Genomic DNA, 18,965 nt, shown 5'->3' with positions numbered 1-18,965 from the left:
CACTGTTCACAAAAGACCCTATGTTATATAATCCCACTAATATGAAATGTCCAAACTTAGCAAATCCACAGAGACAGAAACTATGGCAGTGGTTAACAGGCTAGGGGCAGGGAGCAGAGAATGACTGCAAATCGGGATGGAGATTCTCTTGCGGGTAATGGAAATGTTCTGAATTAGTGGCAATGGCTATCAAACTCTGTGAATATAAAAACTAGTGAATTATGTATATTAAAAGGGTGACAATTATGTGTATGATATGAATTACATCTCCATAACTGTAATGAGAAAAAGGAAAACACTGAATGCTAGGAGCAGTCCAGGGGAGATAAGACTTCTAGAGCCAGTAACATCTTAAAGAACGTGGATAACGTAAACGTGGTTTAATTCCTAAGAACGTGAGCCGAAGATTCCTCCTCCACACTTAGCTCCCCCAGAGTAGACTTCCCCCCTTCCCACCAGGCACACGGCTGCACCGCGGAGACGTACCACCGAATCCCTCCTGGTCCTGAAATAGTTTAGAATCTTCTTTCTTGGTCCTAAAGGAATTCCCATTTCCTGAAGATCTCTCTCTGTACATAAAGCCTAGGCACAGAAAACCACGTGTCTTTATTTTTAGGCAAAATAACGTCAGACACACCGCCCTGGAGAAGAGTAAGACTGCAGCACTCTGTGCTCTGCTTTATGTTGCGTCGGTCCCTGGTGGTACAACATCACTAGCAGCTTCTGCAAAGAATTCATCAAACAGCCTGAAGGGTAGGCTGTACCAACAGCTACAGTGTCTGTTACAGTGATGTAGGTAACACTGTTACTAGAAGGGGGGCAGTAGGACACCCACATCCCCCAACAGAGAGCCTGGATTCCAGCCCTGCCTGGCTTATGATTCCAGCCTCCTGCTAACGCACACCCTGAAAGGCAACAGGGATGCTCAAGCACCTGGGTCCCTGCCGCCCACATGAGGAGAGACTTAAATTGAGTTCCCAGCTGCCAGGCTTTGGCTCAGCCCACCCTGCTACTGAGGACATTTGGGAAGTGAACCAGCGTATGACAGATCCCTCTGTCTCTGATTTCAAACAAAGGAAATTAAAAAAAAAAAAAAAAAAAAAAAAAAAAGAGTGGCAGGAGTTGTGGCACAAAAGGTTAAGACACCACCTGGGATGCCTGCATCCATATTGGAGCTCTAGTTCAAACTACTAGGCTTCCACTCCAGCTCCTGGGTAAAGCACCTAAGAGATAGTGGATGGCTGCCCAAATACTTGGGTTCCTGCCATCCCTGCAGGAGAAACCCTGATGGGAGTTCCTGGCTCCTGGCTTCAGCTTGGCCCAGCCCTGGCTTTTGTAGGCATTTCAGGAGTAAATCAACAATGGAAGATCGTTCGATTGGTTGATCGATCTCTCTCTCTCTCTGTCCTTCAAATAAATAAATCTTTAAAAAGAGAAAGAAAAATTGGATATCTAATGACTCCATGACTGTCATGCTCAGTGGTCATGTTCCTAGGAAGGACTACACCATTACACAATGAGAAAATACAGCAAACACAGACATATGGAAAAGAAATCAAAATCTCAAGTACCACTTACCTTATTCAGAAAGCATTCCTGCACCCTCTGACTAGGTAGCTCATCCTATCACACATTCTCATACCACTGTGCATGTTTCCTGCTTAGGTCTCACTGTCACTTTAATTACATATAGGCTAGGACAGTGTCCTATCTACCACTCACTCCAGGACTTGGTACAGGTTCCTAATCATGGCAAGCATTTCCTAAATATGTGTTAAATGAACAAATGTATCACAAATCAAAAAAGGAACAAAAGTGAGACAAAAGCAAACAAGCAAACAGTAACAGCAGAGCTCTTCAATGTGTAACAGAAAATAAGACCTAGAATAGTGTGTGTTACTTATGAGCCTCACGTACTCTCTGAGCCCTGTTCTCTGGCCTTCACACTGCTGCCCTATGGGTATCAACATGACTCATCTGAACTTGGAATTCCCACAAAGACAATTTATATAATAAAAAGCAAACAAATATGCTGATGAATATTAAAACACGATGACAATAAGCAGTATAACATACAGGGTCGGTGTTGACACAATGGGTAAAGATGCAGTGCCAGCATCCCAAACGAGCACTGGTTTAAGTCCTGGCTCTTCTGATCCAGCTCTCTGCTAATACACCTGGGAAAGCAGCAGAAGATGGCCCAGGTACTTGGACCCCTACACCCGTGCAGGAGACCTGGAAGAAGCTCCTGGCTCCCGGCTCCTGATGGGTCCAGCTCCGGCTGTTACGGCCATTTGGGGAGTGAACTAGCAGATGAAGACCTCTCTCTCTCTCTGTGTGTGTGTGTCTGCCTCTCTGTAACTCTTTCAAATAAACAAATCTTTAAAAAAATAGCAATGAGAAATACAACATGGTTAGCATAAAGTTTTAAATTTTAAACTTTTACCAGAGCTTCCTTATCTACTTTCTCCTTCTCAAAGATATTAATGAATTCAGAAAGGTGAAGTTTCTTCAAATCTTCCTCCAGAGTTGGTGCATCTCCTTGATCCATAGCAATATTTAGCAAATCCTAAAAATTAAATCATAAAGCTCATATTGTCAAAGTTAATGTCATTTCCCTTACTACTATTATGCAATTTTAAAAATGCACTATATAATATTTCCACTGTGGTACATCTCAAATTAATGTAAATTGCAATTTACACAAAAATATAAATTAAGATTGCACTCCAAGTTTTTCCAACTTCATTGAAAACTACATTTTTTTAATGAATGAATAAGTAAGTGGCTGTCCAAGTGTCCTTCAACAATCATTTACTAAGCTCTCATTAAGCGAACAATGCTTAAGAAATCAGACAGCCTAGGACAAAGCCCCTGCCCTGCCTCAACAGGAGAAAACAGGACACTCCCATAAAGAGAGGAAACAAAACACAAGATAGTATATGCGAGGTACCAAGTCAGTACTACAGATGGTACATGTTCACAGGAGCTCATCCGACTAACAGACATCCTTCAAACCCCCAGCTCCCCACCTCCATCTGGAACACCCAAAGCATCAACTTTTTCCAATTCGTTCTTCATTTCTTATATGGTGGCTCCAATGAGTGCAATGATCCCGTAATTTTACTAACAGATCAACAGGACACGGTTATACGGAAAGTAAGACACCTATGGTTATTTTAGAAAATGGCAAATATTTGTAGAAGCATGTTACTATCTTGCCTCTACCATTCAAGAATGACAGAGAAAATTACCACTCTGTTAAGATAAATGTAAATTTAATATTATGGTGTAGGACTAAACTCAGCTTAAAACAAAAGTCTAAAATCTAAAAATCCTTTCTAGGTACTACAAGTAAACCTATCTAAACATCTAAATTACCTTTTCACTGTCAATATCCCCCAAAGAATCTTTCTGATTTGTTAGGATATCAAACAATATAAGCGAACCTACAAGTGAAATAGAAGAAAGAAGGGACAATTTCTAAGCATTAGCACTAAATGGCCATCTTTTATACAAAAATAAGCCAATTACATATGTAAGCCAATCTACATAGCAGGGATTGTGTTCACCAATTACCACCCCCTTCCACCCCATTCCACATTCTTCATCGCAGACCTCTGAACCTGGTACTGAACATGACACTGTACTTCAAACACATGCGTCCTTAATAGGACAGTCCTTTCTGGTCACAGAGAATTCATCTGTTACCTAAACTATGACCAGCAATGGATACACCCCCTTTGAAATCAGGGTTCCTCTGCAGAAAAAGTGTGTATATTCGGTTCATTTCAGAGGCAACCGTGTCCACGATAGTCTGACAGTAGGTGGGGCTATTGTAGAAGAAGACATCCAGAATGGTGTCATTGGTAAAGTGCCGGAGGCGGTTAATGCTGGGCAGGGTTATTCGCTGCAGATCTCTGGTGGGGGAAAAAAAGAAGGAGTATCTTAAGCAGGAAATACAAATACATTCTATAGCCACCTCTAAGTTACTGACTAGCCTTCACGCTTAGGTATGTGATGATTCAAGAAACAACTATCATTCTATAGGAAAATCAGAGGATAAAGAACATGTCTGATGTGATTAGCAAAATTAAGAATGTAAACAACCCTAGGAGACAAACAACGCAGCCTCTTCAAAACATAAACTGTAAGAAAACAATGGATGGAGACAGAGAGGTGATCGTGAGCTTCAGACAGCCTTCCAAGACTAGATGGATCCCTGTTTAAAACGTGTGTGGGCATCTCCGTGTGTGTGAGTGTATACACACACACATCATTTATTACAAGACCTGATGGATCCCTGTTTAAAATGTGTGTGGGCATCTCCGTGTGTGTGAGTGTATATACATACACACATCATTTATTAGAGAAACAGTAATTTGAACTGTGACTTGATATTTGACATCAGGAATTATTTATGTGCACTAAAGGTGTTACAGTTGTTTTTTGTTGTTGTTGTTCTTTTTAATATAAAAGCCTGGGACACAGCAGGTTAAGCCACCACTTGGAAAACCAACATCCTATACATATGAGTGCCTTTTTGAGTCCTGGCTAAACGACCTCCAATCCAGCTCTCTGCTAATGCACCAGAGAAGACAATGGAAGACGGCCCAAGTACTTGGGCCTCTGTCACCCTTATGGAAGACGAGGATGGATTTCACGGCTCTTGGCTTCAACCTGGCCCAGCCCTGGCTATTGTAGCCATTTGAGAAGAGAACAAGCAGACGGAAGAATAGCTTTTTTCTCTCTCCCTCTTTCTCTGTATTTCTGCCTTTCAAATAAACAAATGAATCTTCCTTAAAAAAATACAAAATCCTTAAAATATACAAACTAAAACATTTACAGATGAAATGGTGAGAGATCTGACTTAGGGCCAGCGCTGTGGCGTAGCAGGTAAAGCCGCCGCCTGCGGTGCTGGCAGCCCATATGGGCACTGGTTTGAGTTTCGGCTGCTCCACTTCCAATCCAGCCCTTTGCTGTGGCCTGGTAAAGCAGTAGAGGCTGGCCCAAGTCCTTGGGCCCCTGTACCCTACTGCAAGACTAGGGAGAAGCTCCTGGCTTTGAACAGGTGCAGCTCTAGCTGTTGCGGCCAATTGGGGAGTGAACCAGCAGATGGAAGACCTCTCTCTGCCTCTCCTTCTCTCTCTGTGTAAATCTTTCAAGTAAATAAATAAATCTTTAAATATATATATATATATTTGGGGCCAGTGCCGCGGCTCACTAGGCTAATCCTCCGCCTTGCAGCGCCGGCACACCAGGTTCTAGTCCCGGTCGGGACGCCGGATTCTGTCCCAGTTGCCCCTCTTCCAGGCCAACTCTCTGCTGTGGCCCGGGAGTGCAGTGGAGGATGGCCCAGGTGCTTGGGCCCTGCACCCCATGGGAGACCAGGATAAGTACCTGGCTCCTGCCATCGGATCAGTGTGGTGCGCCGGCCGCAGCGCGCTGGCCGCGGCAGCCATTGGAACGTGAACCAATGGCAAAAGGAAGACCTTTCTCTCTGTCTCTCTCTCTCACTGTCCACTCTGCCTGTCAAAAAATAAAAATAAATAAATAAATAAATATATATATATATATTTAAGACTTGATTCAAAACAGTAAAGCAGAAGGAAGGACAACAGGCAAAAGCATGAAGGGACACATTGGTACAAATGGCCATGGGCTGGGTAATCAGAACACAAAGATTCACTATACCATTTAGTGTGTGTATAACTCTCTATAATTTAAAAAAAAAAAAAAAAAGATGAAGCAAAAGGTACTAGAGGCTTTCCCTAGAATTCTTACCATTAAACTTCTCTGATCACAACTCAAGTAATAAAGGGATCAGTTCCCTCTTTCAAAGCAGAATCCTTTTTTAAAAAAAGATTTGTTTATTTGAAAGGCAGAGTTACAGAGAAAGAGAAGGACACACACACAAACACAACACTTCCATCAAACAGTTCACTCCCCAAAGGGCCACAATGACAACAGCTGGACTGGGCTTAAGCCAGGAACTTAATCTGAGTCTTCCACGTCGGTTACAGGGGCCCAGGCACCTGGGCTATCTTCTGTTGCCATTCCAGGGAAATTAACAGAGAGCTGGATTAGAAATGGAATAGCCAGGACTTGAACAGGTGCTCACGTGGGATGCTGGAACTGCAGGCCCTGGCTTAAGCCACGGTGCCAGCCCCAATGCAGAATTTCTACAAGCAGAAAACAGTGAGAATGCCAGATGCCAAAGGCAAACAGATCTCCAATCTAGCGTACAAAGACTATGCTGACATAATCTAAATCAACTTCCTGTCAAAGCTTTCTCAGATTCCTCAGACACTCAACAGTTTTACAGTTTAAAGATTATATGCACACAGTAACCTTACAGCATCAGCTCAAATACCAAAAGATGTAGACACAACTAGCAAAAAGCAGCACCACAGTGCCGTGTCTGGCACACAGAACATATTCAAGGAGTAGGTTCCTGAGAACTGAGATGATCTGCAAAGCCATTTCCAAGACCTGCATGAAATGAATGCTTGCCGACTTCCGTCATCTTTCAGAGAAGCACCTTCCAGTTCTATGCTAGTATTACATTAAGAACACATTTCGGCCAGTGCCGTGGCTCACTAGGCTAATCCTCCGCCTGTGGTGCCGGCACCCCAGGTTCTAGTCCGGTCAGGGCACCAGTTCTGTCCCGGCTGCTCCTCTTCCAGGCCAGCTCTCTGCTGTGGCCAGGGAGTGCAGTGGAGGATGGCCCAAGTGCTTGGGCCCTGCATCCCATGGGAGACCAGGAGAAGCACCTGGCTCCTGGCTTCAGATCAGCGCAGCATGCCGGCCGCTGCAGTCATTTGTGGGGTGAACCAACGGAAGGAAGACCTTTCTCTCCATATTTCTCTAACTCTGCCTGGCCAAAAAAAAAAAAAAAAAGAAAAGAAAAGAAAAGAAAAAGAAAAAGAAGGGTGGTGGGTGTCTGGGCTAACAGCTAAGATACCACATCCGTATCAGAGTGCCTGGGTCAAGTCCTGGCTCCACTCCCAATTCCAGCTTCCTGCTAATCTGCACTCTCACCTGCAGCAGCTTATGGCTCAAGCAGTTAGGTTAGTTGGGTTCCTGCTACCCACGTGGGAGACCTGAGTTGAATTCCCAGCTCTTGGCTTTAGCCAGGCCCAGTCCAGCTGTTACAGGCATCTGGGAAATAAATTAGTAGATGCAAGATCTCTGTCTCAGTCTCTCCGCCTTTCAAATAAATTAATGAAAATTTTAAAAAGGAAAACAATACACTTCTCTAGATAGCCTATTGCTAGATATCCTACATATAAGACAACATGCTCAATGATAAAATTTACAAATTACAGAGCTTGTAACTTAACAAAGTCTTCATATAAAAGTCATTATGCTGGGGCCAGGGCTGTGGTGCCACAGGTTAAAGCCCTGGCCTGCAGTGCCTGCATCCCTTATGGGTGCCAGTTCAAGTCCCGGCTGCTCCTCTTCCAATCCAGCTCTCTGCTATAGCCTGGGAGAGCAGCGGAAGACGGCTCAAGTCCTTGGTCCCCTGTACCCTCGTGGGAGACCCAGAGGAAGCTCCTAGCTCCTGGCTTCGGATCAGCTCAGCTGCAGTCATGATGCCCATTTGGGGAGTGAACCAGCAGATGGAAGACCGCTCTCTCTCCCTAACTCTTTCAAATACATAAAAATGAATATAAAGTATAACTCACACATCCACACCAGTAGAATGCAAAGGACTGTGCCAGTTGACTGGAAGAAATTCTACTCTTCCAATCTGCTGATTTTCTTGAGCTTTCTTAAAATGTGTCTGTAGCAAATTCAAGGAAACACTTCGAAAATCATTAACTGGAAAAGAAAATTAATTTATGTATCAACAATGAAGCAATGAAATCTGCAGATCTGGATACAACAAATCACGTAATTACACTCTAACAATATTTACTGAGAACATGTACTGACTTGAGTCAAACAGCAAATTGGTACTCAGGAAAAATTATCAGACCATATGGGAATGGATGTTTCTTCAATGTAGAACTTGCTGGAGCTGGCACTGTGGCACAATGGAGGTTAAGCCACCATGTACAACGATGGTATCCCATATCAGAGTGCCAATTGAGATTTCCTATCTGTCGGTCCATTGCCCAAATGGCTACAGTGACTGGTGCTGGACCAATATGAAGCCAGGAGCTTCTTCCAGTCTCTCATGTGGGTGCAGGGGTCCAAATACTTGTTCTATCTTCTACTGTTTTCCCAGGCAAATCAGCAGGGACTTGGATCAAAAGTGGAGCAGCTGGGACTCAATCTAGCTCCCATATGGGAAGCTGACGCTGCAGGCGTCGCCTTTACCTGCTACACTAGGGTAAAGCCACCACCTGCAGCACTAGCATCCAATTTGGGTGCCGGTTCAAGTCCCAGCTCCTCCACTTCCCATCCAGCTCCCAGCTAATGGCCTGGGAAAGCAGCAGAAGATGGCCCAAGTTCTAGGGCTGCTGCACCCACATGGGAGTAGGAAATCTCTCTCTCTGTCTCTACCTCTATAACTGACTTTCAAATAAATAACAATCTTTTAAAGAATTGAAAAATAAATTCCTAAAACAACCACCAGCTAATACCTTAGATTATAAGATTATAAAAGGGGCCAGTGCTATGGTGTGGTGGGCTAAGTCTCCACCTGAGGTGCCAGCATCCCATTTGGGCCCTGGTTCATGTGCCGGCTGCTCCTCTTCTGATCCAGCTCTCTGTTATGGCCTGGGAAAGCAGTGGAAGATGGCCCAAGTGCTTGGAACTCTGCACCCATGTGGGAGACACAGAAGCAGCTCCTAGCTCCTGGCTTCCACCTGGCCCAGCCCCAGCTGTTGCAACCATTTGGGGAGTAAACCAGTATATGAAAGACCTCCCTCTCTCTGTAACTCTGCTTTCAAATAAATAATATATATATATATATATATATTTAACAGGCAGAGTGGACAGTGAGAGGGAGAGACAGAGAGAAAGGTCTTCCTTTACCATTGGTTCACCCTCCAATGGCCGCCACGGCCGGCGCGCTGCGGCCGGCGCATCGCGCTGATCCGATGGCAGGAGCCAAGTACTTATCCTGGTCTCCCATGGGGTGCAGGGCCCAAGCACTTGGTCCATCCTCCACTGCACTTCCTTGGCCACAGCAGAGAGCCGGCCTGGAAGAGGAGCAACCGGGACAGAATCCGGCACCCTGACCGGGACTAGAACCTGGTGTGCCGGCGCCGCAAGGCGGAGGATTAGTCTAGTGAGCCGCAGCGCCGGCCTCAAATAAATAAAATAAATATTTAAAAAAAGGACAGTTGGCCGGCGCCGTGGCTCACTAGGCTAATCCTCCACCTAGCGGCGCCGGTACACCGGGTTCTAGTCCCAGTCGGGGCGCCGGATTCTGTCCCGGTTGCCCCTCTTCCAGGCCAGCTCTCTGTTGTGGCCCGGGAGTGCAGTGGAGGATGACCCAAGTGCTTGGGCCCTGCACCCGCATGGGAGACCAGGAGAAGCACCTGGCTCCTAAGAAAATTTAAAAACAAAAGGACAGTTGCTTGAAATTTGTTATCAACCTGATCTTAGGCTTCCAGAATATAATTCTAGTTTGTGCATAATACTATCATCCAATGGACTTAAGACTCTCTAAGTCAGGCAAATCGCACTTTGAACACTTTCAAGTTTTAGATTACTTTAATTTTTTAAAAAGAATCGTAGTAAAGTATTTGAATTAATAATATTGCATCAATTGTCAATTTTTGAGGATAATAGCCTTTTTTTAAAAGAGTTATTAAGAGTTATTTATTGGCCAGCGCCGCAGCTCAATAGGCTAATCCTCCACCTTGTGGCGCCGGCACACCGGGTTCTAGTCCCGGTCAGGGCGCCACATTCTATCCCAGTTGCCCCCTTTCCAGGCCAGCTCTCTGCTGTGGCCAGGAAGTGCAGTGGAGGATGGCCCAAGTCCTTGGGCCCTGCACCCCATGGGAGACCAGGAGAAGCACCTGGCTCCTGCCATCGGATCAGCCCGGTGCGCAGGCCGCAGCGCGCCGGCTGTGGCGGCCATTGGAGGGTGAACCAACGGCAAAGGAAGACCTTTCTCTCTGTCTCTCTCACTGTCCACCCTGCCTGTCAAAAAAAAAAAAAAAAAAAGTTATGTAGTTATGTATTTATTTATTTGAAAGTCAGAGTTACATGGGGCTGGGGGGGGGGGGGGTCCTTCCATCCGCTAGTTCACTCTCTAGTTGGCTGCAATAGCCGGAGCTTCCTCTGGGTCTTCCCACGCGGGTGCAGGGGCCCAAGGACTTGGGCCATCTTCTACTGATTTCCCAGGCCACATCAGAGAACTGGATCGGAAGTGGAGCAGCCAGGTCTTGAACCGGTGGCCCTAAGGGACGCCAGCACTGCAGACTGTGGCTTTACCCACTATGCCACAGTGCCGGCCCCCCTCCCCATCTTTTTTTAAGATTTATTTACTTATTTAAGAGGCAGAGTTAGAGAGAGACAGAAAGAGGTCTTCCATCTGCTAGTTCACTCCTCAAATGGCTGCAACAGCTGGAACCAGGCCAATCCGAAGCCAGGAACCAGGAGTTTCTTTTGGGTCTCCCACCTGGGTGCAGCAGCCCAAACACTTGGGCCATCTTCCATTACTTTCCCAGGCCATTAGGAGGGAGCTGAATTGGAAGTGGAGCAGCCAGGACTAAAACCAGCACCTATATGGGATGCTGCCACTGCAGGCAGAGGCTTAACCTTCTATGCCACAGCACCGGCCCTGACTTTAACTTTCTTAATCAAGTTATACTAATGACTTAAAATTGTAATATCAAGAGGTTTATCACAGAGTGACTTACAAAAATGTGTTATTCAAGTAAACTCATCTTCTTTATGGTTTGCTCTGAATTTGAACTGGTTAGAACCAAGACAATTAATCATATGGAGTATTCCCTCAGGAATTACCAGGCCGGCGTCTGGCACGATGTTAAACATCGCTTGGGATGCCCATATGCCTATCAGACGCCGGGCTTAGAGACCCAGCTCCCTCTTCCATTTCGGCTTCCTGCGAATGTACACCTATGGAGGCCACAGGTAATGCTCAAGTTGAATCCCCGCTACCCACATGGGAGACCAGACTGCGTTCCAGATTCCCAGCTTCAGCCTGACCCAGCCCTGGCTACTGTGGGCATGTACAGTGTGAACCAGCAGATGTGAGCTCTCTCTGGGCCTGTTTCTCTGCCTGTCCAACAAATAAAATCAGTAAAGAAAAAAAATTTAGTTAAGAGGATAAACCAATAGATTTACCAGCCCTTCGGGTCTAAACAGGGAAGCTTTGCTGCTTGCCACCTGTCTCTAAATATTATTATGCAGCTAAAACAACACACCAAAGGCAAGGCTCTATCTAAGCTCATAGGAGCTCTAACATTCTCCTTCTATTATCTAATCTTACATAATCTGCCAACCTACCACACTGTACAATGCTTCGAAAACGGAGATCACAAGCTGGTCCAATTCCATGGACAACAAAAACCAAGTGATCTATTTGTAAAGGTTCCCCTGTAAAGAAACGAAAAAGAAAAATTATTGTATAACAAGTCAGGTGTTCCACAATCAAACACTCACAATGAACAGGCTGTACATATGGATAAGTTCAAAAGGAACAGATAAATTTACAAAGATAAAGACTTCACTTTGTTTCCACAGAATTAACATCCATGAAAAAATTTTTCAGATTTTTAAATTTTTATTTTGAAATAACTACAAACTTACAGAAAACTGGAAGAAAGGTACAAAAACTCCTATGCACTTTTTACAAATTCAACATTTTAATAATTACATTTTCCCTATTGTTCTCTTTCACATTTATCTTTCTAAACCATTTGGGAGCATGCTATATTCACCTTACCTCTTTAACCTTTTAATGTATTAATGTGTATTTTATAAAAGTATTTCCTGGGGCCAGAGCTGTGGTATAGTAGGTTAAGCCTCTGCCTGCAGCACCAGCATCCCATGTGGGTACCAGTTCAAGTCCCAGTTTCTCCACTTCTGATCCAGCTCCCTGCTAATGGCCTGGGAAAGCAGTGGAAGAGGCCTAAGTGCTCAGGTCCCGCTCCTAAATGGGAGACCTGGAAGACGCTCCTGGTTCTTAGCTTCAAATCAACCCAGTTCCAGCCATTGCAGGCATTTGGGGAACAAACCAGGGATGGAACACTCTTCTCTGTTTCTCTCTATCTGTAACTCTGCCTCTCAAATACATGGATCTTAAAAAAAAAAAAAAAAGGCGGAGGGGCAGCACTGTGGCATAGCGGGTTAAGCTGCCACCTGCAGTGCTGACATCCCATATGGGTGCTGGTTCAAGTCCCGGCTCCTCCACTTCTGATCCAGCTCTCTGCTATGGCCTGTGAAGAGCAGTAAAAGATGGCCCAAGTCCTTGGGCCCCTGCACCGGCATGGGAGACCGAGAAGCAGCTCCTGGCTCCAGGCTTCAGGTGAGCACAGCTACGGCTGCTGCAGCCAACTGGAGAGTGAACCAACGGATGAAGACCTCTTTCTCTCTGCCTCTCCTTCTCTGTTTAACTCTGCCTTTCAAATAAATAAATCTTAAAAAAAAAAAAATTCCCTTACATAACCACAGTATAATTATCAAATCCAGGCAACTTAACACTGATAGAATAATTTTATCAAATATTCCATTCTCATCAATTATCCTAGTAATATCTGACTCTTTTAAAAAAATTTTTTTTCCTTAATTTATTTGAGAAGTAGAGTTAGAGAGAGAAGGTGAGGCAGAGAGAAAGGTCTCCCATCTGCTGGTTCACCCCCCAAATGGACACAATGGCCAGAGCTGAACCAATCTGAAGCCAGGAGCCAGGAGATTCCTCTGGATCTCCCACACAGGTGCAGCGGCCTGAGAACTTGGGCCATCCTCTCTACTGCTTTCCCAGGCCATAGCAGAGAGCTGGATCAGAACAGGACCAGCTGGAACATGAACCAGCACTCTTATGGATGCCAGCTCCACAAACAGAGGCTTAGCCCACTATGCCACAGCACCGGCCCCAGTGTCTGACACGTTTTTAATGCCTGACATTCCAGGGTAGACTTGGCATAGCAGTTAAGACAGTCTTTGGGATGTTCACATCCCAGACTGGAGCACCTGAGTTGAACTTCTGATTCCAGCTTTCCGCCAACTCATACAATGGGGGCAGCAGGTGATGGCCAAAACAACTATTTCCCAGAAAGCCGTGGGGCCATGGAAGACTGGATCGAGTTCTTGGCCCCTGGCTTTGCCTGGCCTAGCCCCAGTTGCAGCAGGCATTTAGAGAGTGAACCAGTAGATTCAAGATATCTCTTTCCCTTTCAAATAAATAAAAAATAAATATTTTTAAACTTTTTAAATGTAACCACCTTTCTAAATTACAGTAAATCAAAGACTCTGTCCAAGAGTCATCATCTCTGCAAAAGGAACTTGATAATACAGTGAAATACATCATAAAACCAACATGAGTGACTCGAGCTAGGAAGCAGGAAATATAACCATTGAGTTCTGAGAAATGGCTCTCCTCAGCTGACCATCTTCAAGGACGGAAAATTATCAGGAATAAATATCTGGTCAAGGTGAAATCACACTTAGAATTTGGGCTGAATCAATTCATTTGTATTTCGTTCCTTCTGATTAGCACTGCCAAGTCGTACCCATCCCACTACACGTACTTAGCAGCTCTGAAAGGGATTTTTACTCTTAGCACATGAAGTAATCCTTTTTTTTTTTTTTTTTTTAAGATTTATCTATTTATTTGAAAGAGCCACACAGAGAGAGAAGGGGAGAGAAGGGCAGAGAAGGGGAGAGGGAAGGAGGGAGGGAGGGAGGGAAGGGGAGAGAGAGAAAGAGAGAGGTCCTCCATCCGTTGGTTCTCTCCCCAACCAGCCGCAACGGCCGGAGCTGCACCAATCTGAAGCCAGGAGCCAGGAGCTTCCACTGGATCTCCCATGTGGATGCAGGGCCCAAGGACCCAGGCCACCCTACACCGCTTTCCCAGGCCACAGCAGAGAACTGGATGGGAAGTGGAGCAGCTGGGACACAAACTGGCACCCATTTGGGATGCCAGCACCGCAGGTGGCGGCCTCATCTGCTACACCACATTGCCGGCCCCCACATGAAGTAATTCTAACCTTAACTTGAAATAAACCCATAAAATTAAAGATCATTTTTAAAACTTTGGGTAAACAAAATCCATAGAAAACATTACTATTTAAGGAATAAACAAGCATATCAGAGGAAAAGAAAAAATAAATGATTAACATTACCACAATGAATGTCAACAGAGATGTTCTCAACCCCTCTTTTCACTGTTCTTGGTCGCCCCTGCTCAGTGGGTGTCGACCCCCATTCATCTGACCCTGCAACTGGCTGGTAATGTACCATGAGCTACAACAGAAAAGATCAGAGCAATGAAGGCATTCTGCATCAGTCATCTCTCTACAGAGACATTTCTGAAGAGTAGGAATATGTCTTCCAGAACACAGTCAAACCATAAGGGCAGTTTCAATACGCAATTCCTACCGTTTCAAATGAAAACTCTGAACATACATTAGATTAACAGGTCTTTCAACAACGCCCTACACAGAGAAGACACGTGCACATAACATGCTGGTGATTTTCTTCATCTGCAGTGGCATAATTTTCCCAGTGAAAATTCTATCGTACATGCAGGTGGAGTAAGTAATGGTAGCAGCTACAAGCTTTACGTTTCGTAATTGTGAATTCAGTATCAAACTTGCCAAAGGTTATCCTACGGGGAGCCCATGGGGAAAGCAGCCAATTAAGTTCCATCAGCGCACTTACCCTTTGAGCCCAACATCAGAGAAATGCTTTACTTCACTTTACCTTTGGATTGTGTAATATAATAATTTCTCTGTTGGGAGACTCCAGTTTCTTTTTCCACTCATCTAGAGTTACAGCAAGCATGTAAGTTTCCTTAAAAGAAACGCAGTTCATCAGATTTACCTAATAGCTTTTCTATTTTAAAATGTATGTATTCACAAGAATACTATTAAATTCTTAAGTTTCAAAAAGAACATCACTCTCCATCCAATTTATCAAATTTTAAAATTCCTTTAAAATTACAAGATAACAGCACAGGCCAATGGAAAAAAATCACTTGTAATTCCATCATTTAAATGAATAACTATTCACACTTTTAGATATTTCTGTCAATTTTAATATTCTAGTCTAATTTAAGTAAAACAAAGTTTGATTTTCAGAGTAAGAAAAATAAAAGTAAAAAAAAAAATCAATCCTGAGGTCCACAGTCTAGATATTAACAATAATTGCCATTTTTAATTTCCTTTAGGAAAAACATATTATTTACATTAAAAGGGGCTGGCATTGTAGCATGCAGGTATCCCCTATCTGAGTGCTGATTTGGGTCCAACTGCTCCAGCTTCCTGCTAATGCACTTGGGAAGGCAGCAGAAGACAGTCCAAGAGCTACCCATCAGCCCCTGCTACCCAGGATGGAGTTCCTGGCTCCTGCTTTTGGCCCGAACCAGACTTGGCTATTTGGCCATTTGCAGGCAAATCAGCTGACAGAAGATCCCTCCTTCTTTGTCACTTTATCTTTCAAATAAGTACATCTTTTTTTAAAAGGCATAATATAGTCTGCATTCTATTTCTTTTTTTTTTTAAGATTTTATTTATTTATTTGAGAAGCAGAGTTAACCGACAGTGAGAGGGAGAGACATAAAGGTCTTCCATCTGCTGGTCCACTCCCCAAATGGCCACAATGGCTGGAGCTGAGCCAATCCGAAACCAGGAGCCAGGAACTTTCTCCGGGTCTCCCACATGAGTGCAACGACCCAAGCACTTGGGCCATCTTCCACTGCCCTCCCAAGCCACTGCAGAGAGCTGAATCAGAAGAGGAGCAAGAACTGGTACCAGATCAACCCACTGTACCACAGCACAGGCCACTGTGTTTTAAAATCTGAAAACAGAGGCCAGTGCTGTGGCACAGTGGGTAAAGCCGCCGCCTGCAGTGCCAGCATCCCATATGGGCTCCAGTTTGAGTCCAGGCTGCTCCACTTCTGATCCAGCTCTCTGCTATGGCCTGGGAAAGCAGTGCAAAATGACTCAAATCCTTGGGCTCCTGTACCCACATGGGAGACCAGGAAGAAGCTCCTGGCTCCTGGCTTCAGATTGGCCCAGCTCTGGACGTTGCAGCCATCTGGGGAGTGGATCAGCAGATGGAAGACCTCTCTCTCTCTCTCTCTCTCTCTCTGCCTCTCTGTAACTCTGCCTTTCAAATAAATAAATTTTTTTTTAAATCTGATAATTTGAAAAAAGAAACACTATAAGATGTGATACAGACAGAACCAAACTCTTCTGGGAAATTTCATAAAGTCAGTCACAAGAACTTGAGTAACAGAAGGAAAAAAAATAAAGAAATGATGGGAAAAAAAAAAGGAGGGTTAAAGGAATACCTCTAAAACTTGGCTGAAGCTCTCCGAGTAGGGAACATATTTGTTATCTTTGTCTCCCTTGTAAAACCAGGTACACCTCCTCACTTCCGATGCCAGTTCATCCCAGTAAACAGCATACCGCATCCTCTCCCCCAGATGAACGTCGTATCTGCCCCCGTCCGTGGGGACGACTCTCCCATTACAATCCTTTCCTACCAAGCAGCAGAAAGGGGAGAAGTACGTATTTCAAAATAAATCTCCAAAGCACAAGTCTGGGTCCTACCTCAAAACAACTCTGTGAAACATATTTACTCGGCTAAACAGCAAACAAAATGGAATTTAACTCCTACTTTTTTTCCCTAACTACAAACCATCAAAACCTGTTGATTTTAATGAAACATGAAAAAAAAAATACCTAGTTTTATTCTTTTTCTGAGGAAAGATAGCAGTTCCCCTTTAAAAGAAAAAAGAACTGTATATAAGATGATTTTTCTCAACTTTTTGCTTGATGGTTCAAAGTTAGATGTTTCATAAAAGAAATGAACAGAGTTCATTATTCTGCAATGGGCCATCCACCACACAGTCTCTCTCTTTATAAGCAAAAACTGACACGTAAGTTAGAACATAAAAAACAGTGGATAGATTATACAGAAATTACAATATGTACTGTTTTCACTGGGTGCATAATGCAAACTTCCATTTAAAATGCTGAAAGAAATTACTGGAAAGTCCACAATGAGTTTGTGATTGCACTCACTACAGAGCCGGTACACTCCAGCCATCCCACTCGCCTTACCAGAGCCGTACGCCTCCTCCAGCTGCTGTGAATCCTCGGAGGTAAAGGGAATCCACGTCTCTTTAGAATCGACGATCTTACAGTAGAACCAATGTGGAGAAACCGGCTCGTACAAGCCGCCTGCAGCATCCATGTCGATGAGCTCAAAGGAACTACACGAGTTCGGGGATGGAGATGGATCTGACTGGGACCACTGCTCCTGGTGTGGTTCCACCGCTGACATCTCGCTCTCTAAAAGACAAGATTTAAAAAAAACAGCTACTGGAAAAACGAATCTTGTGTTTCACGGTGCAACTGTTCACACATACACACACAAAACTGAGCATTTCTGCCAATACATAAGTAAACCTAAGGGGCTGCCTGATTTAAACTACAAGGAACATAAATTCCCAGTTGGATGGGGAGGGTTTAAACAGAATGCTTCCGTTGCATCTACCATTTCTGCGCTAAGCTCCTAAGAGTAAATCATAAAGCACACTCGGGAGTCACGAGAAACCCACTGTCGAGTTCAAATTCGACTGACATATGTAACCCTAGGGCCAAGGGCCTGACACTGGTGCCACGTCCACCAACCCCCGGGGCTGCGGGCTCCGGGTCGGCCAGCGCTGCGCATTGACCGCACTACCGCATTCTACCACCCGAAGCAGAGAGCCTCTCACTCTGATCCCCGACCCGTGCTTAATTAGGATGTGGCACAAACCCCGAGGCCACTGTGCGCAGGCGCGCACGCCCAGGGCGCAAAGGAACCCGGTGACCTCAAAAGCCTCCCGCCGTCTGCGGCGCCCCCAGCCTAGGACGCGCCCCCTGCAGCAGCCCGGCCCGGCAGACCCCAGCCCCAGAGGGCCCAAGGTCACTCGGAGCGCGCGCTCCAGGCTCCCGGCCCCATCCTCCTCGCGACCACCCGGGCGGGCGCCGCCTCCCCACGCCCACGCCCACGCCTCCCCGTCCCGGTTCGGGGTCGGCCTCGCCCCGCCGGCACCCGGCACCACAGCGGCTGGGGCCGCCGCCGACCACAGCACTGCCCGGTGCCTTCGGCTGCAGCCGACGCAAAGGCGCTCCGGCGCTTCCCGGGAATTCGGGTCACCCGCGCCGCGCCGCGCCGGTACCCCCCAGCCCTCCCACCACCACGCGCCCGCCTCCCCAGCTCCGCAACGCCCCCCACCCGCCCACGGTCCCGGCGGCTCCCGGCGCGCTGCGGCGCACTCACCTGGCAGCCCCGCCGCCTCTCACGCTCTCCGACCCTCGCTGAGGCGGGCACGACATGGCCCCGCCGCCAGTCCCACGGGCTCGGACGGGGCGGGGCGGGGCGGGGCCTGCGGTGCCGCCGGGCTCGCGCGCTCCGCGGGGGCCCCGCCACCCTCCCCGCCGGGAGCAGCGGGCCAGGCCGGCGCGAAGACAGGTGAGGCGGCTCCCGGGCGCCGGGCGCGGAAACGAAGGGCGGGGCTGCGCGGCTGCAGGGGCCCGGCGGGAAGTGTCGCGAGAAGCGGAGGTTGTCGCGCGAGACGTGGCTCCTCCTGCGGGCAGGAAGCCAGGGGCGCGCGAGCGGGGCGGGGCGGGGCGCGGCGCGTGCCCTCGCGGCGACTTTGAAGAGGGAGAAGTGGGCGATGCTGCCCGGAGCCCTTAAGCCGGGGGCCCGGCCTCCGTGACCCAGGCAGCCCCCGGAGCCGCGGCGGAGCCCCGGGCGGGAGCGGGGTTGGAGGGCGGTGGGGCGCGGGCGCCGGCGCCGGCGAGTGACGAGGACGATCTGTG

General features: G+C 46.5%; 1 protein-coding gene across 2 annotated transcripts in view; it reads right to left on the bottom strand.

The window, feature by feature from the left end:
- DDHD2 (DDHD domain containing 2) overlaps window positions 1–18,568 on the bottom strand; it is a 29,069-nt gene extending 10,501 nt beyond the window's left edge. The window contains exons 1-11 of one of the 2 annotated variants that reach the window (XM_002720782.5): window positions 18,424–18,568; window positions 17,217–17,447; window positions 16,442–16,632; window positions 14,851–14,940; window positions 14,271–14,391; window positions 11,434–11,523; window positions 7,689–7,824; window positions 3,712–3,920; window positions 3,382–3,449; window positions 2,447–2,569; window positions 487–582 (exon numbers count right to left, since the gene is read on the bottom strand). In XM_002720782.5, the coding sequence (XP_002720828.1) occupies window positions 487–582; window positions 2,447–2,569; window positions 3,382–3,449; window positions 3,712–3,920; window positions 7,689–7,824; window positions 11,434–11,523; window positions 14,271–14,391; window positions 14,851–14,940; window positions 16,442–16,632; window positions 17,217–17,439 (1,347 nt within the window). In that variant the 5' untranslated portion in view covers window positions 17,440–17,447; window positions 18,424–18,568. The remainder of the gene's footprint in view (window positions 1–486; window positions 583–2,446; window positions 2,570–3,381; window positions 3,450–3,711; window positions 3,921–7,688; window positions 7,825–11,433; window positions 11,524–14,270; window positions 14,392–14,850; window positions 14,941–16,441; window positions 16,633–17,216; window positions 17,448–18,423) is intronic. The other variant, XR_011386369.1, reaches the window with a different exon arrangement.
- Between the last annotated feature and the right edge of the window lie 397 nt (window positions 18,569–18,965).

Source organism: Oryctolagus cuniculus, chromosome 2, assembly GCF_964237555.1.
Source record: "Oryctolagus cuniculus chromosome 2, mOryCun1.1, whole genome shotgun sequence".
Taxonomy (NCBI): Eukaryota; Metazoa; Chordata; class Mammalia; order Lagomorpha; family Leporidae; genus Oryctolagus; species Oryctolagus cuniculus.
Note: the sequence above shows the minus strand (reverse complement) of the source record. Positions and strands in the feature narration are given on the sequence as shown.